The following is a 23,910-nucleotide window of genomic DNA, read 5'->3' on the forward strand; positions in this document are numbered from 1 at the left end:
CCACCCCCCCTCTCTCTGTCTACCTACCCTTCCCATCATTTTCCAATCCCCCAAACGGGACTCCAGCCCAGTCCCCACCCAGGACTCCAGCCCATCCCCGCCCCGTTCCCTCCCGAGACCCCCGCGGGCCCCCACCTTCCGCCTGCCCCTGGGCCACTTTCCGAAAGACTTCCTGGAGCCTCCTGCTAGACCCGCTGAGGTTTTTCCACCAGAGGCTCCTCCTGCCCACCCCCTCACCCGTCACGTGAGCCGCAGACTTGCCTCCCTGCGGGGAGCAGGCCTCCGGCTCGTTCCTATCAGGGGCAGGGTTGGGACGGCCCGCCGCTTTGTTCCTGGAAACCGGCGTGTGTACCAGGGCGCTGGGTGGGTAGCTGGCCTGCTTGGCCTGCATCCAGGTACCCCTGCTTGGGGAGGCTGCTTTGGCCACCTGGAACTGTTCCCTCACTCGGAGCCATCTCTCCCCCTCCCTTTGCTTACACCCCGTGTTCTGGAAGCTGGAAGGACCTGGGGAGCTAAGGCAGGGTCTTTTTCTTTCTCCATACCTGGGACTTGCCAAAGCCTCCCTTTCCTGGAGAGGGGCGCTCAGGGGCTCAGTACATGGCAACCCTGGTTCCTCCATGTTCTTAGGCCAAACCCTTTGGGGGTCCTCTTCCTCGGGTGGCCCAACCCTGCAGCTATGCTGTGTCTTTCCTCTTGTATCACCTCCACTCAAGTGTCCCAGCCCCATCCCCCTCCATCTAGCACACCTGACACCTGCCTGCCAATACAGCAGCTCTTAACTGGCCCCCTCCCCACTGCCCCGGCTCCCACCCCCATGCCAAACCCCCAATTCAGCAGTCAGAACTTGTTCCAAATGCTGTCGTTTCTCTGTTCACGACCCTCCAAAGGGCTTCCCATCACTGGGAATAGAATTCAGAGCCCCCCCTTCCGCCCATGGCGACAGCCCCCAAGTTCCTGTCTCCCACTTGGCTCAACCACTTGGCTTCTTTGCTGCCCCCCAATACACGAAACTCATTCGCACCCCAGGGCCTTTGCCTGGGCTGCCTCCTCTTCCTGGAATGTGTGCATTGCTGCTGCTTTCACTTCCCTGAGTCTCTACCCAAATGTTACCTTATCAGAGCCTTTCCCTATCCTTGCCCCATCTAAGTACCACTCCCACCCCATAATCACCCCGTCTACCCCTCTACGAAACTTCCCTTACCTTCCGTGCACTGTTGGCCACCTTTATATATTATATAGTTAATTGTTTGTGTGTTTGTCACCCGTCTCCCCACATACACACATGAATGTAAACTCCAGGAGAGTGGGACGGGTTTATTTTCTCCTGTATCACTGGGCATACATTCTGGCATACAGCCTCCACTCAGTAACTTGAGTGAGTGAGTGAGTGAGTGAGTGAGGCAGGACCAGTAGCGAAGGAGCTTGGCTTTGGAGCTGGACCCCACAGCGCTGCTTTGAGACTTCTGGTAGTGCAGCCTGCATGAGTTACTTGGCCTGCCTGTGTCTCATCCTTGCGCGGGACGTAGGGTTCCATTTCTCAGCATGGTGATACTGCAGACATGCACCACGCTGGAGAGGGTCTGTAAATGGGGATGCACCTCGCCCCTCCTCGGCACCCTCACCTCAAGGTCACCTGGTGGTCTCCACCAGGCGGTCCAGATGGAGGAACTGGGGCAGAGGTCATGGGGCTTCAGCCAGTGACGCTGGGCCGTTCCGCCCCCCGTTTTGCCAAGTGCGTCTGAGGGGCAGAAGGAAGGAGGTGCAGCCCTTGGGTTGTTAATGTTTGTGAAAAGAAACATCAGCCCGTGAGTTTCTGGCTGGAAATGAGACGTCGTTCGCTTTCCCTACAAGTCGGCGTTTGAGACAGTTCTAGTGGGTTTTCCCAGTGGTCCCAGAACCAAAAAGATTCACAAGAATCACACCCAGGGAAGAGATGGGGACTCAGCCCGGTTGTCACACTTGGTTTCTGAGCACCTTCTCTTGGCAGGTGGTGGTGGTATCGGGTTTTGAGGGGGGTGCCTTCTATCCTTGGGGGTCTGAGGCATCCATCAGAGAGGGAGACGTGTGTCTCAGCGACTGGAAAAGAGGAGATCTATTGGGAACTATTGGGGTGTCGGAAAAGTCATGACGCATTTTTTGCAACAAAAAACAGAAAAGATACGTCATGACTTTCCCGACAACCCAATAAAAAGAGACGTGCACACGGGTGTTTACAACAGCTTTATTCCTAATTGACAAAACTTGCCACCAAGATGCCCTTCAGTAGGTGAATGGATAAGTGAACCGTGGAACATTCAGACTGGGACGTTATGCAGGATTAAGCAGAAATGAGCTATCAAGGCAATGAAAAGACATGGAGGAAATGTAAACACGTATGACTAAGTGAAAGATGCCCATCTGAAAAGGCTAATACATGTTGTGTGATTCCAACTATATGACACCCCGGAAAGGCCAAATGATGGAGACAGCGGTGCCAGTGGTTGGGGGAAGGAGGGATGAATAGACAACACAGAGGATTTTTAGGGCAGAGACACCACTCTATGATACTGCAAATGGTGGATACGTGTCATTACACATCTGTCCAAACCTAAAGAACGTACAACTCCCAAGAGTGAACCCTAATGAGAACTGTGGACTTCGGGTGACGATGACGTGTCAGTGTAGGTCTATCAGTTGTAACAAATGTCCCACTCTGGTGCTAATGTTGATATTGGGGGAGGCTGTGCAGGTGGGGGGGGGGTCGGGGGTGTGTGTGGGAAATCTCTACCTCCTACTCAGTTTTGTTGTGAACTTACAACTGCTCTAAAAAATAAAGCCTATTAATGAAACATTTTTTAAAATTAGGGATAGGGTTGGGACGCGAGTGTCTGTGGGGATGAAGGGCGTTTTGCCTGAATGCCTCTCCGGTAAAGACACATTTGAGCAGAGCCTGTAAGAAGAGAGGGCGTGGGGAGAGGGCCGCTTGAGGGAATAGGACAGACAACAGCTCTGCAAAGGCCCTGAGAGATGGGCATGGCCAAAGGCCCTGAGAGATGGGCATGGCCAAAGGCCCTGAGAGATGGGCATGGCTGGGCTGGGCGGGAAAGGGCTGAGGGCAGAGAGCTGGAGCCCATCAGATCAGAGCGGGTCATGGTGAACACTGCAGACTTCACTCTGGGTGAAATGGGGGCCATTGGGAGTTGTGAGCACAGTGACAAGGCCTGACTTAACGTTCTAGAAGGATCTCTCTGTGGTGAGAATTGACTGAGGCAGAGGAAAGGGCACCGGGGCAAGGATCGAAGCAGGGAGACCAGTTTAGGCCGTTGCTGTGGTCCAGGTGAGAGGTGATGGGGGCTGGGCCCGGGGTTGCCGCCACAGAGAAGGCGAGAGGCGATCAGCTCCTGGATTCCAGAGGTCGGACAGATGGGTTGGGTGTAGCGTCAGAGAAAACAATCAATGTGGAACAGGGAGAGTGTTCAGGGAGGAAAAGGAACTGGGCCTCTCCTGTCCTCATCAGCCCTCCCTCTGCCTCTAAAGGCGCCCAGGAGGGGCGAGAGCCATCGCTGCAAATGGTCAGCAAGACTGTGCGCTGCCCCTCGTGGCAGGGCAGTGGCGCGCCTTCCTTCCCTGGGAGGTGGACACCTCGCCATCCAGTCCTTATCATGTGGCATGTGCTCGGTGACACCTGTGCAGTGAATGGATCTGCCTTTTTATGGGGTCACCTTGCTTCTACAGGTGGAGCACAGTGGCTGAGGGCACAGGTTGGGCATCAGACCGAGCAGGTTGGAGTTTGGCCCCCACACCTGCTGAGTAACCTTGGGTGTATCGCATAGCCCCTCCGTGCCTGTTTTCTCATGTACGAATCGGGTACAATATCTCCCTCCTGCAGCTGTCAGGACCAGGTGAGAGGCTGCTGCTGGTGCAGACAGGTAGTGAGTGCTCGCGGATATCCCTGTGACTCCCAAGGGGCGGGGTCCAGGCTGGACGTCGTCGGCTGGCAGGGAGGAAGTCTCTGTCCAGCCCCAGGCTGTGGTCAGGGACCTGCAGGAGGAAGACAGCACTGGCTGATCTATCTGAGGAGCTTCATAACAGTCTCCTCCAACAGCTGCTGCAGCAGCAGCCGGAACATTCTCGGCAGGCCCCACCAGGGACGAAGCCAGTGCAAATCTACCACTCACGGCTGCGTGGGGAAGTCCTGCCTGTCGCGTGGGCAGCTCGCAGTGCAAGGACATGAAAGGGGAGACACACTGCAGCCTAACAGAGAGGCCCAGTGGTTTTGTCACCTCTGACCTGCTGGGGTAACAGGTCAGCGGTGGGACACAGGTAGTGACCCTGAAGCTGCACTAAGGGCAGGGTGCGGACAGGGGCATGTAGAGTTTGGGAACAGGTAGAAAGATTAGCAAGTCTGGAAATGTCTCCAGGCAGACCCCATCACTGTCATAGATTCTGAAGGGTTGTCTTTGGAAGAGGGGCTGGTAGGCATGTTGGATATGGGTGTGGGGTGACAGGCTGGCACTCCCAATTGGTGAGAGCGAGAGGCATCGATTGGGGTTTATTCTTAGGGGAAGAAACAACCTTCTGGGAAAAGAAAATGTGTTCTGGAGAGGAGAGTGCTGTGGATCAAGGGTGGTAGCATTGAAATTTTATTATTTTTTAGCATCAGAACCTTTGTAGAAATGACTGTTTTAGAAGCCTAATACCAGTGCCACTGCTCTGGATGACCTGGGACCCTATCTACAAGCCCCGTCCCTCAGCAGCCCCTAGAGGTCCTCACTGGAACCCCTAGGACTCCCCAGAGCTCAGTGTGAAAACTTCTTACTGAGAAGTCCTCGTAACGGATGACCTGCAGCCCACTCGGCAGTCGGGCAGTTTTGATGCCGTCTCCGCCTTCCTGGGCCAGGCGTGTGGATGGAGGAGGGCCTACTAAGACAGCTGGAAGGATGGGAACGTAGAGGTCTCTTAAGAGTCTGTGGTTCTGCCCCAGTCACGGCTGTGTCTAGAGGCAGAGAGGCCCCAGTTAGCATCTTCCAGACATCCGTTACCCCAATGACTCCAGTTTTCAGGGGGATAGTGAGGTCTTCTGCAAGCAAGGAGGGGATCTATTTCTGTTCCTGGGTTAATAATAATCATAAGCAGTAATTATAGTTAGCGTTTATTGTGTTCTTTCTTCATCCTCCAAACCACCCTTCAAAGTGGGTGCTTTAATAACCTTAATTTATAGAGCGGTTAAGTGGGTTTTCCAAGTTCGTGTAACACATTGAGCTCAGGCAGTTCAGCTCCTGAGCCTGCGTTCTAGGCCATTCTACTCGAGAGAGGGGGGTCTCTTTTTGGACACGGACAGGGGTGGGAAAAAGGAGAGAGCTCAAGATTTAACCGACAGGACGCACGTACCTATGAAGAGTGTGTGTCCATGTTTCCAGTATCACCTGCCCACACACGCACACCCACTCACCCAGTTCTCGTTGGCACCACCCCTGCTCTAAATCTGGAGGGTTACACACTCAATTTTGTTGCTTGCCTGTTCTCATCTGGCCACAAGGATGGATTTTTATTAACATCCTCTAACTGGAGGTGCTGGGTGGAGAGCTGTGCACCCTCCAAATTGGGACCTTCCCAGCCCCCGCCCACCCTGCGCGTGGTTTGGGGTCTCTGGTGGGTATTTTCTTTCCTTTGGAGAAGCCAGCTCAGCACCGCGCTGGTCCAGAACACGGGGCCCCTGGGACATGAGCTGGCCTGCCAGACCTACCCAGGGACTTGGATCTTCCAGGGCTGCCAATTATAAACAGATGCTCCTCCTGGGACCCGCCCAGAGACCACCCGGCTCATGTCACTGGTAGGACTGTGCTCTGCAGCTGAACTCCAGCAGTGAACACCACCAAGTCCAGGCATTAGCGAGAGCCCCTGGGCGAGGGAGGCAAGGCTGGGCGGAGAAGAGCCTGATCTCTGGTCTGCAGATTTGTCTAGAGGCCTCCTGGGGTCACAGTGCCATGTGACCACGTTCGTTGGGCTCTCCTGTGTCTGGCCCATGCTGGGTGCTGAGGTGAGGTGGGTAGGATTCTCCGGAGGACTTCACAGGCTTGTCTGGGAAGCATGGGTACTCACAAACAGGCCCCAGCACGCTGGCATCTATGCGCTAGTGGAGGTACGAATGAGGTATTGGCGGTTGGGAAGGTGACTTCTGAATCACACTGCTCTGCTCATTGTGAGCAGTATGGCCTTGGGCAAGTCACTTTCCCTGTCTAAACCTCACGGATCACATCGAGAGAGTAACCATACCCACTGATGGGATTGTGAGGTCGGAAGGAGCAAACACAGCACCCAGCCCACAGCAAGTGACCAGTAGATGTTAGCCATTGTATAGTGTTGTAGGGAGGATAGAAGGACCAGCCAGAGAAGCTTCAGAACTGAAGGGGCATTCACACAGGGTCCTGCGGGATGAATAGGAGTCTACCAGTAGACTTGGCATTTAAAACATAGAAAAACAGCCTGTTCTGGGCACTAGGCTAGGGTCACAGGGAACTTAAAATGGGTGAGAGTTCATCCCTGCCTTCCGAGAGACAGGATGTAGATTCGAAATGGCGAGGACAGCACACACAGGGCCAAGTGCCGTATATAATGAGTGAGTGTAAGCCGGGAACTCCAGAGGCCCAGCAAGCTCCCTCACTCAGTCACTCCACAAATGGGGAGCGAGGTGCAAATAGTCACCTCACACTGGATCGGCGCCCTGAAAAGAGGCACTTCCAGGGGGCTGGGGAGCAGCGGGGATTGGACCCACCGTGCTGCGTTACCTGTGTGTACATGATCTGTGGGGAAGCTTAGTTCTGCCTTCCGTTCTTAAGATCATAAATAATGGTCCTTGTCCTTTAGAGGCATTTCTCCCTATAGGACAAGCATAAGGAAGCAAACGACAGTCGGCCAGGATTCCACCCTGTTCCTATGCTGCTGGGTGACTTCCATTAACTGGTTACATTTTGAGAGTGGAGATTACCCTACAGGGATGATGCTGCACCCGTTTTTCTGAACGTTACATCCCTGAGCATTTTTCCATGTCATGAATACGCATCATTCTAAAGGCTGTACAGGAGGCTACAGTAAGGGGCTGTGCTGTGCTTTTCTCAGCTCTTCCTCCCGATGGAAATAATAATGAGCGCACGTACCGAACACTCAGTGGGTGCCAGCGCCTGTGTGCTGAATCCCCACAAGACCCCATGGAGAGAGGAAATAGTTTTTCTTCTACTGGGAGAGGGAATGGTGGGGAAAAAAAGCCAACAACAACAAACAGAAGACTTCGGTTCAAATCCCAGCTCTGTCACTCAGTTGCTGTGTGACCTCAGATAAGTTGCTTAGCCCCTCTGAGCTGCAGTTTCCTTATTATACAATGGATGTAATATAGAAACCTCGTATATCTCCCAATTTCATTGACGTTCCACGTGTACTCTTTATCCCATGCACATTAATTTGTGTCTGACTGTTTGCTCATTCCTTCGTGTCTTCTCCCACTGGAACACGGGCTCCCCGAGGCAGGAACCATGTCTGTTTTGTTCTCTGTTGGATCCCAGCACTGGGCACAGCGCCCAGCCCACAGCTGGCCCTCTGCGGCCCTGGTGAGCAGATGGATGGGATTGCTGAGAACATGGAGCGAGATGAAGCAGGAGAAGGATTGGGTGGAAACGAACGCTGTCCAAGGACACATGGGATCTGGGAGCAGAATTCTCAAAGCTCAGAACATCCCACCATGCCTCGGGGCTCGGGGGGCGGGGCATCTGTGGAAGACAAAGGCTCTGGGTTCAAATCCTGCCACCACCACCCACTGAGTGTGACTGGGCAAATTACTTAGCTCCTTCGAACCACAGTCTCCTTAAAGTGGATAATAATAGCCTTCAACTTTGGGGGCTGCACAGGGGTTCAGGCTCATGGTTGCCTCTGTGAGGGGGGCTCTGAGGGAGACAAGGGCAGGAACTGTGTGTTTGCTAGGAAGCCCTCGCTGGGCAGGGCGGCCATGGCCAGTGTGGGCCCACCTCCTCGGGAGGCCACATATCATCCCACCTCCTTGCCCGTCATGAGGCGCAGGAGGACAGAAGCTAACCGTTTGCCCCAGAGGGGAGAGAGGCCAGCAGGTGCTGAGCTACCCTGAGCCCTTACTTTACAACCTCAGCTTAAGAGTAAATCCCGGGCCGCTGACCCTCCCCAGCTGCTCCCTGTCATGGGAGTTAATTAAGAGGAGGCTGTATTGGGTTCCAGGGGATCATAAGTCCGCCCCCTCCCCAGCCTGCCTATCCCACGCTCCTCTCAGACCCCTGCCTCCTGCCTGCCCAGTCCTCACCCTCATGTCCGCACTGGGTTCTGCCTGCTGTCCAGAGTCAACCCCAGGTGACTCGGGACAGGGGCCACCTGAGCAGGCCTGCTGAGCTGTACCTGCCACTTCCCTGACTCTCGGTCCCCAGAGGGGTCTGAGCAGGGGACGGGAGGAGGAGGAGAAGCCAAGAAGGGACAGTGGCTGCAGTAGCTCCAACCATTCCCTTCACTCAGCTCTCTCCCTCACCTCCCATCCCCAGGGGACTAGCCCCTGGCCACCCCATCGCCATGGAGATGCACCCTGGTCCTAAATGGGGGCATGCCCAGGCTGGCTCTCGGGGACTCTGAGCATCTACCAAGGGCCTGAGGAAACGCACAGCAGTGCAAAGGCTGTACACACACACTCAGAGAGAGAGACACACAGGTACACACAGACGTACACATGCACACACACTCACACACACAGCGAGGCACACACGTACCCACCTGAGCTTCATTTCCATCTGAGGCTAACTGCTTGCTTGGCTTCAAGGGTCCCAGCCTCTGACCTGGCTCCCGACCTCACAGTCAGCCCCAGGGTGGTTTTGAGGCTCTGGGGAGCCCCCAGGTCTCGCTGACTCTTGGTCTAAGTAGAGTCTGTGTTCAGTGTCCTGGGACCCTAAATGGATCAGTCACAGAAGATGGGATGGTCTCAGCCTTAGGCCATTTAACCACTTCCCACCCCATCCCACCCGTGATCCTGAACTTTCATTTGTTCACTCAACAAACAGCACATGCTGAGCACTGGGGTGTGAAAATGAACAGGGCAGGATCGGGGCCCTCAGGGCTCCTAGCCCAGTGGGGTTGGGGTGAAGAAGGAGAAGGCAAACCTGTCACAGAGCCCAGGAGGAGGTGGGGCTCTGAACATGGAGGTGAGGAGGCCAGTCCCCCAGCCACCAGGAGCGTCCTCCACAGACCCCTGAAAGGAAATGGCTAAGCCTCAGAGTCCAGCCTGGGTGTGCGCCCATGAAAGGCAGTGGGGCACAGCCTTCCCTTCGCCTCCCTTACCCCAGCCCGTGTCTCTCTCCAGCTTGTCCTTCCAGCCGGGTGGCCCGTGCTGGCCTCCCTGGTACCCTGACATATAGTTTCCTGGGCAGACCTCAGTGGGGCCTTAGACCGCTGCCCTCATTGCCCGACCTGAGAAGTGGGGGGCCAGAGAGTTAGTCAATCTGGGCCAGGAGCCCCTGGGCCCTTGGTGCCCCTTCTGCTGGAACCCCATGCACACCTATTTGTGCTGAGAACCCAGGGTCCCCAGAATGAAGGGCACGTACATGGGCTGCTGCTCCAGACCCTCTGAGGTGACCATTTGTGCTCCCAGATGTCTGGACTCCTGCACCTTTCAACAAGCCCCCCACTTTAAGCGTTCCCTCTCTGTCAATTTGTCCAGAAATTCTCAGAGTCCCCAGAGGCACCTCTCTCTGCCTCGCCAGACTCCAGGGAACCATGCGAGCCCCAGTGTCCTGTTTTCCATATGAGCTGGAGGTGGGATGGGGTTGAGTAGTGACCAGAGCAGGAGAAAGAGGCCATGGATTACCTTCCACTCAGGCGGCCATACTCAGAAGCTAGATGGTTGGATGGATGGATGGATGGATGGATGGATGGATGGATGGATGGATGAAAAGAAAGAAGGGAGGGAAAGAGGGAGGAAAGAAGGAAGGTTGGTTAGGGTAGATGAATGGATGGGTGGAAGGAAGGAAGAGGAGAATATAAGTAGGTGGATGGTGGATGGGTGTGTGGATGAATGGATGGATGGATGGATGGATGGATGGATGAATGGATGGATGGATGGATGAATGGATGGTTGAGAGGAAGGATGGGTGGACAGACAGATGGGATGATAAGGAAGGATGGAAGGAAACTTGGCTAACAGTGACTACAAGGCAAGGGTGAGGTCTGGTGGAGTGGAGGACGCCCCCACCAAATTGCCTTCCTAGACCAGATGTTTGTCTCTTTTCTTCTTTAAGGGACTCTCCCCAGCCTCTCCTAGAGGAACACATGCTAGGCCCGTTTTTAGGTCCCCAGACAAAAAACTGCCCCTTGAAGCCTGTCTAATTTCAGTCCGTTTGCCCTTGATGGACTTCCGTGGTCATGGAGTGCCACTGATGGAGTCTTCTCCCTCAAAACCCTTCCTGTATTTCAAGACTTCAATTAAAATGAGTGGTTGGACGAGGTGGGTTTTCAAACTGCGCTTTCCCAGAGATGTTTCAGCGGTTGAGAAAACTTTTATTTTCTTTTTAAAACTATTCCAAAAGTTTTTAAAACTCTATTAAAAAAATCAAATGCACTGGAGACCACCAGCACCTTTTTGTGTCCTATCAGCTATACCTATTTGGGCCCTTTCTGCATAAGTGAAATTTCTGAGATTTCAAGGTAAACAGTTGATAAACTGTTACTACCAACAACTGCTTATCGGTGTGACTTTTCTCTCTACCGAGTCACAAAGCAAAATACAGACATCAGTTGGATTCTGGTCTGGTGTGATTGGCGCTCCATCTGTAAACTCCCACTTTGAAAAGTTTGCCTTCCCAAACAGCCTTTTCTGTTCTCATTAGTTGCTTTCAGAGCAAGAAAATATGGACTTGGACATGTAGTTTATTCCTTGTACTGGATTCACACATTGGGGTTTCCATGTTGGGTTTTATTTTCAAAAGAGAAATTTCACTGATAATTTTAAAAAGAGAAGAAATAAAAATAGAAACCCATTAGACTAATCCCCAAGGAGTCTTTTATCGCCTCCTTTCTCTGATCGTCCCCAGCCCTGGCCCTGCCTCCCTGTGTGCTGATGAAGCTGAATCTTAGTTAGGTTTCTGAGTCTCCGTTGCCCCCCGACCCTGACCCCCTGGCTTCTGACCCTTTTACCAACAGGGACTTCTCTGGACCCAACGACACATCATGGGGAGGTGTGTCGTTCTCGCTTAGGTCAAGGTTGAGAATTAGCCAGGCTTATCTGCTGAGCCCTCACAGTCGGCCATTCATAAATTTGTCCAACCCCTTTAAGAATCCATTTCTTGGTCCTGCCAGGCTCATCTGCTGGCATAATGAATCCCGAGTTTATTACCTGTGGGTGAGGCAGTTTCCTTCTCAGCGGGAGCCTGGCTGCCTCTCTTCCTGGCCTTCCTTCCAAGTGTGACTGAGCGTGACCACAGCTAGGTGGCCAGAACCTCCCAGTGCGATCTAACCGCTAGTGTTCATAAACCTGGCTCCAGACCTCATAGTTGAGAAGGCCAGTTTGTTCCTGAGAACATTCCGGAACATCGTATGAAAGAGCTCTGCTATTGCTTCTAACTATGTAGGAAAACCGGAATTGGGCTGGCAGGAGGTGTCCTGCTGGAAGGAATGTATAAGAAAGACTTGTAAATAACATGTCACTCGATTGGCCAGAAATGGGCTCAGAAACTACTGGTTCACTTCAGAGTAGGCTGTATCCCTTTAAAAAAAAAAAATCACATTGTTAATTTGCTTTGCATGCTGTCTTTGGATGGAATCAGAGAGTCCAGTCCTTGGGCAAATTACTATAAATACTGACTTTCGGATGGTGCTCATTGATTCGCAATGGCTGACGTAGTGACCACCTGTTCAGTGGGGTTATTCTCTCCTTCCAGATCGTTCTCTGGGGCCGGACTGAGAAATGCCTGAAGGAGACGACAGAGGAAATTCGGCAGATGGGCACTGAGTGCCACTACTTCATCTGTGACGTGGGCAACCGGGAGGAGGTGTACCAGACGGCCAAAGCTGTCCGGGAGAAGGTAAGTCCTCTGGGAGGGTCCGTCCTAGCTCAGCAGGACACAGGAATGCCAGCCAGAAAGAACATTCTCATGTGGCCTGGGAGAGAGGGGTGCTTATGGCAGAATGGCTGTTTCCAGGCCATCTCTGGGGACTCTCCTGTGAAGCTGGCCCAGGGTGTGTGTGTGTGTGTGTGTGTGTGTGTGTGTGTGTGTGTGTGTGTTTTGCAGGGGTGAGGGATTCGGGGTGTGGGTTGATTATATAACAGGAGTAATCACCTGTTGTCCCCTTTGGAAGTTTTGACCTTGTGAGTTTCTATCCTAGACCCTGGGGGACAAATATCCTGTTGCCCTCTGGGAAAATCCTTCTCCTGACTCCAGTCATCTATTTAGACCGAGTGTCTCAGTGAGCTCCAAGAGAGCAAAAAAGCCCTGTTAAGTATAGTGTTCTGGCACATGGTAAATGTTAACAATTTTTATGTGACAATAACCTCATTTATTAGAAATGTGCTCTGTGCCGTAAATTATTTCTAATCCTCAGAACAACCCTGGTCATTAGCTCCATCTTACGAATCGAGGCTGATGCTCAGAGAGGCAGTGTGGCCGCCCAAGGCCACAGGTCCTGCCCCGACAGGTGCAGGCCACTGGGGCTGGCTGCCCTAACGGCCCTGCGGCCCCTCTCACCCACAGGTGGGTGACATCACCATCCTGGTGAACAATGCCGCCGTGGTCCACGGGAAGAGCCTGATGGACAGTGACGATGACGCCCTGCTCAAATCCCAGCACATCAACACCCTGGGCCAGTTCTGGGTAAGGGCTCACCTGGGCCAGCTCCTGCCCCAGGAGGGACAATGACATGTCCCTTCTCTCCAGGGAGCCTGGATGCTGTAAGGGAGGTAGGAAAGGCTCACCGGGACTTGGGCTCAGGCCAGGGGGGGAAAGTCAAAGGCGGGGGTGCCGGACAGGAGGTCCCAGGAGGCATCTGGACTCAGGGTCCTGCAGCAGGCAGCCCTCGGCCCCTCCTGTGCCAGGAAGGCTGGGTCACTGGAGCAGTGCGTGTGTCCAGGGTGGTCTGTTCTCCCTGAGAGAGGGTAGAAGGGCTTTTGGAAGCTATGGCTGCTCCACACTGACCTCCCCGCCCACCCTCAGACCACCAAGGCCTTCTTGCCGCGCATGCTGGAGCTGCAGAATGGGCACATCGTGTGTCTCAACTCCGTGCTGGCACTGTCTGCCATCCCCGGCGCCATCGACTACTGCACGTCCAAAGCCTCGGCCTTCGCCTTCATGGAGAGCCTGACCCTGGGGCTGCTGGACTGTCCGGGCGTCAGCGCCACCACTGTGTTGCCCTTCCACACCAGCACCGAGATGTTCCAGGGCATGAGGGTCAGGTCAGTGAGCAGGGGACCCGCCTCCTGAGCCAAGTCCCACCAGCAGAACGGACCAGGGGAGAGGAAACAAAACATAAAAATAACCCAGAGCCCTTTGTCGTTGGCTTTGAGGTCTGGTACCTGGTTCTCCATCTGCAAGACACTGGGAAGCTATAGTGGTTTGGGGTCCTGCTGCTCAGGTCAGGGAGCTTCGACAAAGTATGGGTGCAGAGTACCAATGCACGCAGTGGAAAACTACCCAGTATACAAAAAGAACAGAGTGTCGATACACAAGCAACATGGATGAATCTCAACAGCATTGTGTTGAGGAAAAGAAGCTAGATATCAGAGCGTGCATTTTGTGTGATTCCATTTGTATGGAGTTCTAGAACAGGCAAAGCTGGGCGCAGACGGCAGAACAGTGGCTACCCTTGAAAGGGTGGGGATTGATATAGCCTGGGAAGGAATACGAGGGAACTTTCTAGGCTTTAGAAAAGTCCTGTCTTCTTGATCAGGGTTGTGGTTAATAGAGAAACATTAATCACACTGTACACTTAAGATTTCTGCCTTTGATTGTCTGCAGATTATAGCTCAATTTAAAGAAATACTGAAGCCCAACCACCACTCCCCCAAGCCAGTTAAACCAACCAGCATGAAGTCCAATGGTTTAGAGTGGAACCAGGCACAAGGGGCGCCAGCTTACCTGTACCTATAATGTACTAGGTCCCATTAGTTTCCTCGCCGGCCTCCATCGCTAATCTATAAAATGGGGCAAAGAGAATGTCTAGACCTAGGGCTCTGTGATCAGGATAAAGTGAGACCTAGCATGGAACACTGTGTGAGCTCCATAGTAAGTGCCCAGTAAATGGTGCTATAATGATGTGCAGTGGTGAAGGGGCATAGGTAATAAATGAAAATAGGGAATAATCCCCAAACTGTATTTCTTGTTTGATGCAATGCAGCAAATAATAATAGATTTGACTTCTGCATTATATGCATCAGCTTCTTCCAAACATGGGAATGACAGGGGAGGGTCGTCATGAAGATGTGAGACAGGTGGTGGAAGGAATTCAGGCTGTGCGTGCCATGTGGGAACCACTCGGGACCACTTAGCTGTGATTACTATGTGTGGTTTGAGTGACCAAGAATCAAAACGCCTGGTTGAGGATCACCCCTCAGCTGCTGTACAGTTGCGAAATCTTGAGCCAATTGTGTTGCTTTGCTCATCTGTAAAATGGTGGAAATGATATTTTCTTCATGGGATTATTGGGAGAATTAACACGAACATGTGTAACACATCTAGAGCCGAGCCTGGGGCATACTAGACGCTCAGTAATGAACCACTGCTCATATTATTTTTACAAAGAATAAACGTCTTCATAAACACATATGGTATTAATCTTCCTAGCAGAACATATCTTCAGTGAGTCATAGAAATAAGTATACATTTCTACCTGACTCGCATGCAAATTAGCATAGATTTTGAAGGTAGAGGAGGCTAGATTAATACCCATTCATTATGCATGTTGGCTTTTGCCCCCATCAGGTCTTGGTTTGGTTTCTTTTCATCTGGGCATATAGGAGGTGCTCAATAAATGTATATTGACTGGAAGTGCAGCAGTAGCTAGCCACGGTTTTAATTAGACACTGACACAGAAGGAGGCGGGACATCTGCAGACCTCACATTTGTGAGTCTATTGTAGTTCACCTTCTAGCATAGTTTCCTCTCTACGACTTTAAGACGCAAAATTCAAGGTTTTCCTCAAGTTCTTTTTCCACAGTGGTGCTAAGTGTGGGCGCAAACTGCCCAGCTCCGTGTCACCTGGGGCAAGTCACTTAGCTTTTCTGTGCCTCGGTTTCCTCATCTACAGGAAGGGGTTGCTAACAGTACCCCCTGCTTCACAGGTGAGACACTCCTGTGTGAGAATCAGCTAGCCTGCCTGGCAAGTGGTAAGCTCTAGGCAAAGGTTACTTACCTGTGGTTGGACAGGTGAGCCCCGAGGGCTCGGGAGAAGAGTAGTAAAAGGATGATTGATGCTGAACCAACTCCTATTTCCTGAAAGAGGAAAAGCTCTGGCTTCGTCCCCATCCAGGCTTAGCAGCCTCCTAGGTTGAGGGTGGGAGACACATGTTTAAGACAAGAAGGATGGGTTTTCTGGCAAGAGTGGCCATGTAGGTGACTGCTGCTGTTTGTAAATTATTGTTGGATCTTCTTCTGTGTTCCAGCCATATCAGACGCTTTACAAACACCACCTCATTTGGCCCTAAGCAACCCTGTGAGAGAGCTCTTACCCCCAATTCACAGATGAAGGAACTGAGGCTCAGAGCAACCAAGTAACTTGCTCAAGGCCACACAGATAGAAGTTGGCTGTGCACGCTTTTCCCATGCGTTTGGGCAGCTCCGTGGGAGTTAATAGCTCTGTCGGCTCCCAGTGTACCCTTCCCACTGTAGAGGGAAAGGAGAAAGTCCTGTCCGCAGATGTGTCAGGTTCTCATAGAGCTTTGTTCTCTCCATCCTGTCTTCCCTTCCCCCAGTAGTAGGGCTGGCCCAGGTGGGGACTGGAGAACCAGACTGTCTGCCGCGTCTATAGGGCTCCAGCCTCAGTGAGCTGCCTCAACACGTTCATCTCTGCAGGACTCCGGAGGCTGCCTTCCAGACTGTGGGCTTGTGGGATCGTAGCAGCACATCGCGACAGCAAAGGAAGCACAGGGTGGGGGGTGAGATCCGTGGATTCTCTGAGGCCAACCAAGTCCGAGCTGGGGGCCCAGGAGTTGCCCTTTGCGCAGGGTGACATCAGACCCAGGTGACTCATCACCCTTAATCCTCATGGTGCCAGAGCAGCTCACAGGCCCTTTGTGGGATTGAGGTCAGAGCCAGCAGCATCAGCCCTGTGCCTGTAGGCCCCAGAGGGGTGGGACAAGCATCAGCGAGGGCGGGGACAGAGCACTAGCCTGGGGCTCCGGCAGGCCTGGTTGGAATCCCTCCTACCCCTCCAGACCCCCAGAGCCTCAGTTTCCTTCTCTGTAAATTGGAGTGAATGATTCCTGTTGAGCAGCTAGCACAGGCCTGGCACTCAGGGAGCTCCATCCCTGTAGGGGTCGTAAGTCAGATGCCTCTGAATAGGCACAAGAAGCCCATGATGTTTGCTTATTCAGTCATTCATTGCATCATTCGTTCCTCAACACCTCAGAAAGCACTCTGTAAATGTTTATAGGAATGAATGAATGAATCAATGAATCAATCAATGAGTAAACCAGCAGGCTGGGCAGAGACGGGCATTCCCGGCAGAGCCCCTGCTTCCAGACAGATGAGCAGGATACACTTGGGGAGTGGCAAGTGAGTCAGTGTTCGTTCATTCAGCAAGCATTTATTGAGCACCTACTATGTGCCAGGCACAGCACATGGAGGATACAACATGGAGCGAGACCGACCAAACCTCTGCCCGTGTGGAACTCACAGTCTGATGGGGCGACGGGGCATTAACAAGGGAACAAGCCAACAGGCAAGGACATTCTAGATGTGTAAGTGCAGTCAAGCAGGGGGACGAGATCAGAGGCCACCCTGAGGAGGAGCTGATAGGACAGCTGGTAAAAGGCCCTGAGATGGAAAAGAACTTAAGTGACAGGAACTGAAAGACTGGCCAGGATGGCTGGAGCAGAGCGGAAAGGGAAGAGAGGGCTCAGGCATCAGGCAGGGCCCCGAGTGAGCAGAGCCCTGGAGTGTGGGGAGCCCCGGGGGGGTGGGAGCAGGGCAGTGACACAGTCTCGGTGGCATGTTACAGGAGCCATCTGAAGTGCTCTGGAGATGGGGCCTGGGTGGCTGGATTCGAAGACCTCAGTTCTCAAGGGGAGACTCAGTGGCAGAACTGAGGGACTGAGGAACTTGTGACATGTCTAGCGCAGCAGGGGGCGGGGGGCAGAGAATGGCAAACAGGTCCCCCAATCTTATGTCTTCTCAAGAAGCCAAAGGGCTGCACCCAGACCTGACAGCCATGGAGGCTTTCTGCCGAAGCACCTGCTTCTGCAGGAGAAACCCACTGTGTGTCTCCCTGCATTCAGGTTCCCTAACCTCTTTCCCCCACTGAAGCCGGAGACGGTGGCCCGGAGGACGGTGGAAGCCGTGCGGCTCAACCAGGCCCTCCTCCTGCTCCCGTGGACGATGCATGCCCTCATTATCTTGAAAAGGTACGGGGCTCTCAGCTAGACTTTCCGACCATTTCCCCTTCTCCTGGTGGACCCTGGTGGGGAAGCGACCTCAGGCAGGAAAAAGTACACGTGGGACCGATTAGTCATATCTGCTGTGGGCACGATGACAAAGTGGCGGTTTGTGTGCCGAGGAGTTCCTGTCCTTCCAATGGGGCAGCGGTTCTCAAACTCAAACTCTCAGGACCCCTTTACGATCTTAAACATTATTGAGGAGCTCAAAGAGCTTTTGTTTATGTGAGTTGGATCTATTACTATCTACTGTCTTAGAAATTAAAACTGAGAAAGACTTTTAGAAGATTTCTACATGTGTATATATTTAAAATATTTATGCATTTATAAACAGCGGTAACAAATCCATTCCACGTTAACCATAAATGATTTTTTTATGAAAACTAAGTATAATTTTCAAAAAAGAAAGAGGAATGTAGTGAGAAGAATGGCATTGTTTTACATTTGTGCAAAGCTCTTTATTGTCTGACTTAATTGAAGACAACTGGATTCTTATATCTGCTTCTGATTTGAGTCTGTTGTGATGTCACATATCATGTGGCCTCCGGAAAACTCAACTGTGCACTCGTGAGAGAATGAGTGAAAAAGGCAGATAACATCTTGGTATTAGTATAAAAATCGTCTGACCTTGCAGACCATCGAAGAGATCTCAGGTACCTCCAAGGGTTCCTGGGCCACACTTTGAGAACCGCTGTTCTAGACACTAATAGTTGGCCCCAACCTTCAGGAAGTTTCATGGTGAAGACAGGGCTCTTGATGCCACAGGCTCGGGACTCACAGACACGTCACAGAGCTCCTCAGATGGGATTTACTGGGGTAGGCCACCTGGGAGGTGGGCTTTCTACAGGACATCCATCTCCTGAATTTACCCAGCATCACATTCCCTAGAACTGTCCAGACTTTGGGCAGCAAACCCTTCCCCTCCGGGTCCCACACTGAAGGGGCCGTGTCAGGTGCCTGCCTAAACATAGTTTTTGTGGGCCTCTCAGTGCTACAGGGAGACCTTCCGCCCTGGACTCATGAGTGACCATGGACTCTTGGTTCCTCTGGGCCCCCAGCCATCTCCAGTCCCCCATCCCCAGCTGATGGAACCCCTCTGACCAGGAGGCCCTTTTTGGGAAGTGAAGTACCCCACTTCACAGACATCCACTCCCAGGAAGCCAGGTTCGCCCCTGGCTGTGTGTCCATGGTGGGTTCCAGCTAAGGCGCCGATCCAACTGCGGGCACAGAAACACATAATCGATGGGACCCATCAATCAGTCCTTTCTCTTCCAAACTCAAAGCCCTTTTTCAGAGAGTGAGGGGATGGGGCTGGGGGCACCTGAGGGCATTTGGGCCACACCTAGGCCTCTCTTAGTCCATCCTGACTGTTGCTCTGAGATGCTCCTTGGCCATCTCCGAGAGCCCCTAGGAGAGCAGGGACTTGGGTCCTCACCAAAGCCAGGCTGCCACCTTGCACCTTAGGGAGCTTGTTAGAAGCCTTTCAGAATATTCCAGAAAAAAAACTAGTTTTGTCTAGAACAGCGGTTCTCAACCTGTGGGTCGCGACCCCCTTTGGGGGTCGAACGACCCTTTCACAGGGGTCACCTAAGACCATCGGAAAACAAAAAGATATTTACATTACGATTCATAACAGTAGCAAAATTACAGTTATAGAGTAGCAACGAAAATAATTTTATGGTTGGGGGTCGCCACAACATGAGGAACTGTATTAAGGGGGCGCGGCATTAGGAAGGTTGAGAACCGTTGGTCTAGAACATCTCAGCACTCTCACAGTAAGCCCCCAGTCTCCATTTCCTGTTCTGTCCCCTACGACTTTGCCACAGGAAGCAAAGGCCACCGTCTTCCCCATTTCCTGCACTGCACCCCCTCTTTACCTTCCCCAAGAGAAACCTTTACAGGCCCAACTCCAGTGCCACCACCTCCAGGAAGCCTTCCCCATCTCTCCGGCTGGAAGGGAGCCCTTCCCATCTAGCACCTAGAGTGGGCCAGAGTCCTTCGACTTGACTCAACAAATGGACTGAGGCCCTCTCATGCCGGACCCTGTGCTAGGGGCCAGGATCAGAGATGAAATGTCTGCCACAAGGCCCCCCAAGGAGCTTGACAAGTAAAGAGTGAGGACAACACCATGGCTTGTTGGGGAAGCACGGGACTATGGGGAGCCCAAGAAGAGGCCTGGGTGTGAGTGTGGGAAGATGTACCTAACTCCTCAGCCCCACACAGTCATTATTTGTTGAATAAGTGGCATTTGGAGACCATCGATCTCTGAGATACCTATGGGCCCTAAAATGCTAAGAATGTGGCTTTGAAAGTTTATTTCTACCACCCACCCTTTCCCTTGTAAATAGCCGTCTATCCACGTACTTGAAAGCCCTTCTTCCTCCATTGAGGTGGGGGGTGGCTTGTGGAATTGGAGATGGGGGGTGGGGAGAGCTTATGGGACCCATCCCTCCACTATGCCATCTTATGTGGCCACCAGGGACCCAGCCACCAGTCTCCCCTGCTGACCTTCTTTTCTCGCCCCCACACCCTCAGCATACTCCCACAGGCTGCACTCGAGGAGATTCACAGATTCTCAGGAACCTACACCTGCATGAACACTTTCAAAGGGCGAACATAAAGGCAGGATGCAGAGACACGCTCGAAAGCCGCGGAGCCTGAGGGGACCCTGGCACCTGGGCACACACCCACACGCCGTCTCTTGGCACACTTCTGCTGGGGGAGCAAGACTGCTCCTGTCCTGGAGAAGAATCTGTCTGCCCCTCAGGCCGGCCCCAGGACCTTTGCACAGGACCGATGGGCATAACTGACCCCCATGGGGAGGCAAGAAATCAGCCAGCAGCCACCTTACTACTTTTGTACATTTCTGATTCTGTAGTTTATTGTTAACTTGCTTCTCAAGTCTAACCAGCCTCAGCTATGTGCACAGACTATTTCTGGGAAGGTCTGTGCCCAGATACTCCTCCTGTCCCTCCAAAAATCCACTCATCCTCAGCTTATGCAAACTGGTTGAACGGCAGGAATGAAAAAATAAAGAGAGATGGCTTTTGCGAGTTCCTTTGCTGAAATCCTTGACCCCTGGTCTTTGGTGGGTAGTGGGGAGGGGACCACTCTCAAAACCCTGTTTTATGAAAGAGAATTGGTCTGCTCAGGGTCCCCAGCTGCCAGGAGTGGAATGGGCCAGAAGGGGACAGATGAGGAGAGAAATTGGACCTCAGGCCTGGGGGTATGTGGTTCCTTGCTGGCTCTGCAAGGCCTTGCCCAACAGCCATGGGTTAGGGGACCCTTTGCCTCCCCCCACCCACTTCCCTGGTGTAACCATTGTGAACCAAGCTGCGATGGCCGTCTCCTGCCCTGCCACGGCCCCACCAGCCACGAAGCCACCAGCTCAGGAGAGCAGAACCAGTCTTTACGGAGCACCCACTGTCTACCTTGCATGTGCCAGGTGCCGAGAGGAGAAGGCTGCTGAGAAGCAAAAACTCTGAAGACTGCCAGCATAACAAAGCCGGTGCTTAAGAGGGTGCCCCAGGCCCCCGCGCCAGGTTTGATGGCAGGGATAGACGTGAAATAAAGCAGAAGGGGGAGGCCTGGAATGGCAGAGGAGATCGACACAGGCTCAGTCAACAGGAAAAGTTACAGCCAAGGAGAAGTGGGGAGACGTGCCATGGTTCCCCCGGTGCGCGTTCCTCCTGCTGCAGCGTTCAATGTGCCTGACCTGGCGCACGGGGCACAGGTGGACTATGGAATCTCATCTAAGTAGCCTCTGTCTCCACAGCTCTTACGGGGGGTGGAGGATGCGGGGAGGGGAACAGGCAGTGAGGAGAAGGTCACTGGCCACAGATTCAATGGAGGAGCATCCTCAAGGGTTGCTTAAAGCCTGCATGTACACGCCACTCACGTGAAAAGAACATTAGTTGCACAGCCGGGACGACTGTCAATCTGGTCTGCGTACAGACACGCCAACCCAGGATTACAGCCCCTGTTAATTGAGCAACCTACCGAACCCTGCCAAGTCCCAAGGCAATTTCACTGATAATTATCCACCGCCCCCAGCAGCAGCCAAAGACCAAAAAACAGCTCTCAGGAACCCCTTTAGAGACTTCCAACAGCCACCATGTGTATCAGCCAGGATATGACCCCCGGGTCTCAATGGCTTCTAACAATAAAGGTTTGTCTTAACGATGGCCACCTGTCCTTCGAGGGTGACTGCAGCCCTGCTCTGGGTCATCTCCACTCTGGGACCCCGGGTGACAGAGGAGCCTCCGTCTGGGACGATGTCCTCTCGTGGCAGAGGTAGACTCACCTGGCCACCCGCACACTGGCTCTGAAAGTTTCTGCCTGGAAACAATGTAAGTCATTTCCGCTCGCATTTCATTGGCCAGAGCAGGTCATGTGGTCAAGTCTGCCAAGAAGGCAGCTGGGCAGAACAATCCCCTGTGGAGGAGTGGTCAGTAATTTTGAACTATAATACAAGCTGCCACACCGTGGAAGAAGATACCCATAAGAACATAAGGGAAAGTTAAAATGTAGGCAGAGGATGGAGGAGGCAGACAGATACTCTCCTGGGACCTGGTGACCGCTCAGTAGTCCACACCAGGGGCTGAGCACAGCGCCAAAGAGGCACTGACCTTTTTTTGCAGGGAAGAGGGTATGGGGGGGTGGTGGTATTGGAAAGACCACTTTGCAGGTGAGAAAACAGGCTCAGAGCAACAAAATTGCATACCCAGGTCGGTGGGGCGTGTGAGTGGCACAGCCAGAACTTGAACTCCACTCCACCGGACCCACAATCACTGTCACCTTTGTTTTGGTCCTTGAGGACATGAATGTGGGGGGTAGGAGGCAGAAAGCTGTTAAAGGGGCCCTCCTGGCACCCTGGCACCCTTGCCAAACTGGTGAGATCAGGCCGGGAGTGTCCATGGCCTGAGTGGGCATCACCCCACTTCGGCGTGTCTGGACAACAGGGACGGGTCCCCTGGGCTCGGCCTGCCCCACTGCTGCTCCCTCTCCCCAGTTCAGGTGTCTTGCCCTGGCTCTCACAGGAGATAGGTTAGGGGTAGAGTCATCTCAGTGAGCAGGGACAGAAGAGGAGGAGGAATTGGGGGTCCTGTCTGTGACTTGGACTTTCCTGACTGACCTTGAGCGGCAGGCTGATCTCTGTGCTCATAGCCTGGCGACAGGCCAGGCCTTTGGACAGGATTTGACTCCTGAGGTTTCCATGAAGTTGCATTTGGCCTGCAGGCCAGGAACGCAGTGAGGGTCCCAGGGGTCTAAGTGGACTCTGGCCCGGCCAGCCCTCCCCAGGGCCCACTGAGAACAGAACTGCTGTCTCCGCTGCGGTGAGACCTTGTGGCTTCTCCTAACAGCAGGGCAGGGCCTGGTCCCACCCTACCCCCTCCCTCTCCGCTGGGATACTTTTAGTCTTTTTCTGGATCTTTTCCCAGAGGAACCAGAGAAAAAGCCTTGGGCAGATTCCCAGGAGGCCGGTCCTGGTCCCTCCCCTGGATGGTTGGGCTTCTTGGAGAGCCTTGAGAGTAGAGAGCTAATTCTGTCCCTTAGCTTAGCCAAGTAAAGCAGAGTGACAGGTACCGAACTCCGGCTCCCTGAACCCCAGAGGGGCCAATCCTGTGAAGAAGGCTTGGGGCCTGGGAAATGACCCAGTTACTATGCCTGGGGGTCCTCCCCAGCTCCAAAGAGAACCAGATTTAGAGGTGGGCAGCAGGCCCGGGGACGCGCCAGACATGGTTCCAGGGGACCAGGCGACGTGGCCTGACGCGTGGGCAGGAATGAGTCCTGTGGCCACCGTCCCAGGACCAGAATGCTTTGAGAAGTGGACTCTCTTCTCAGACCAACCTGATGGCCAGGAGGGGTCAGAGTGACAGGAAGCCTCTGGGCTGACCCCCACCTCCAGCCCTTCATATGGGGCAGGTAGCCCTCGCCCCTGGGATCTGCCAGTCTGATGGGGACAAAAAAAAAAAAAAAAAAAAGCCAGGTCACAAACGAACAAACCCTGCTCCCAAGGGCTGAGCACCCCGGAGGAAAGAGAACAACTGCAGGTGGGTGTGTGGGGTAGGGTTGGGGGGGGGTGTCATTTCAGGGCCCCTGCAGGGTCTCCTGCCTCCCACACAGCAAACCCGGGACTTCTCCTCGGAGGAGTTTTCTTTTCAGGAAAGGCCTTCTAAAGGATGGGGGGATCATTAATCAGAACAGAGACCTGTGAAGAGGACGTCCATATACAGCTAACCCTTGCCTCAGGCAAAGCCAGGAGGTGACTGTCACTCCACGCAGAAGGAAGC

General features: G+C 53.2%; 1 protein-coding gene and 2 long non-coding RNA genes across 6 annotated transcripts in view; 1 reads left to right on the forward strand and 2 right to left on the reverse strand.

Moving 5' to 3' along the window:
- Positions 1 to 210, reverse strand: part of LOC109381267 (uncharacterized) — an 8,045-nt gene extending 7,835 nt beyond the window's left edge. The window contains exon 1 of the long non-coding RNA XR_002123674.1: positions 136 to 210. This is a non-coding gene — a long non-coding RNA (uncharacterized LOC109381267). The remainder of the gene's footprint in view (positions 1 to 135) is intronic.
- The window catches only part of DHRS3 (dehydrogenase/reductase 3), a 44,578-nt gene extending 23,908 nt beyond the window's left edge, over positions 1 to 20,670 (forward strand). The window contains exons 2-7 of one of the 3 annotated variants that reach the window (XR_002123673.1): positions 11,916 to 12,059; positions 12,726 to 12,845; positions 13,185 to 13,423; positions 17,462 to 17,587; positions 19,505 to 19,731; positions 20,153 to 20,242. Coding sequence is in view for 1 of the 3 variants with exons in the window: in XM_019639756.1 (XP_019495301.1) it covers positions 11,916 to 12,059; positions 12,726 to 12,845; positions 13,185 to 13,423; positions 17,462 to 17,587; positions 20,153 to 20,237 (714 nt within the window). In the remaining 2 variants the exon portion in view is untranslated. Of the gene's footprint in view, positions 1 to 11,915; positions 12,060 to 12,725; positions 12,846 to 13,184; positions 13,424 to 17,461; positions 17,588 to 19,504; positions 19,799 to 20,152 lie in introns of all 3 variants that reach the window. The other 2 variants (XR_002123672.1, XM_019639756.1) reach the window with 2 other exon arrangements.
- Positions 5,125 to 11,905, reverse strand: LOC109381268 (uncharacterized). Of its 2 annotated transcripts, XR_002123675.1 has the most exons (4): positions 11,372 to 11,905; positions 9,144 to 9,232; positions 8,761 to 8,932; positions 5,125 to 7,742 (listed from the first exon to the last, which is right to left on the reverse strand). It is a non-coding gene; the product is annotated as an uncharacterized LOC109381268 (long non-coding RNA). The 2 variants fall into 2 exon arrangements; XR_002123676.1 differs by lacking the exon at positions 5,125 to 7,742 and having other exon boundaries at positions 8,720 to 8,932.
- Positions 20,671 to 23,910: the final 3,240 nt, after the last annotated feature.

Source organism: Hipposideros armiger, unplaced genomic scaffold (assembly GCF_001890085.2).
Source record: "Hipposideros armiger isolate ML-2016 unplaced genomic scaffold, ASM189008v1 scaffold_46, whole genome shotgun sequence".
In the NCBI taxonomy this organism is placed as follows: Eukaryota; Metazoa; Chordata; class Mammalia; order Chiroptera; family Hipposideridae; genus Hipposideros; species Hipposideros armiger.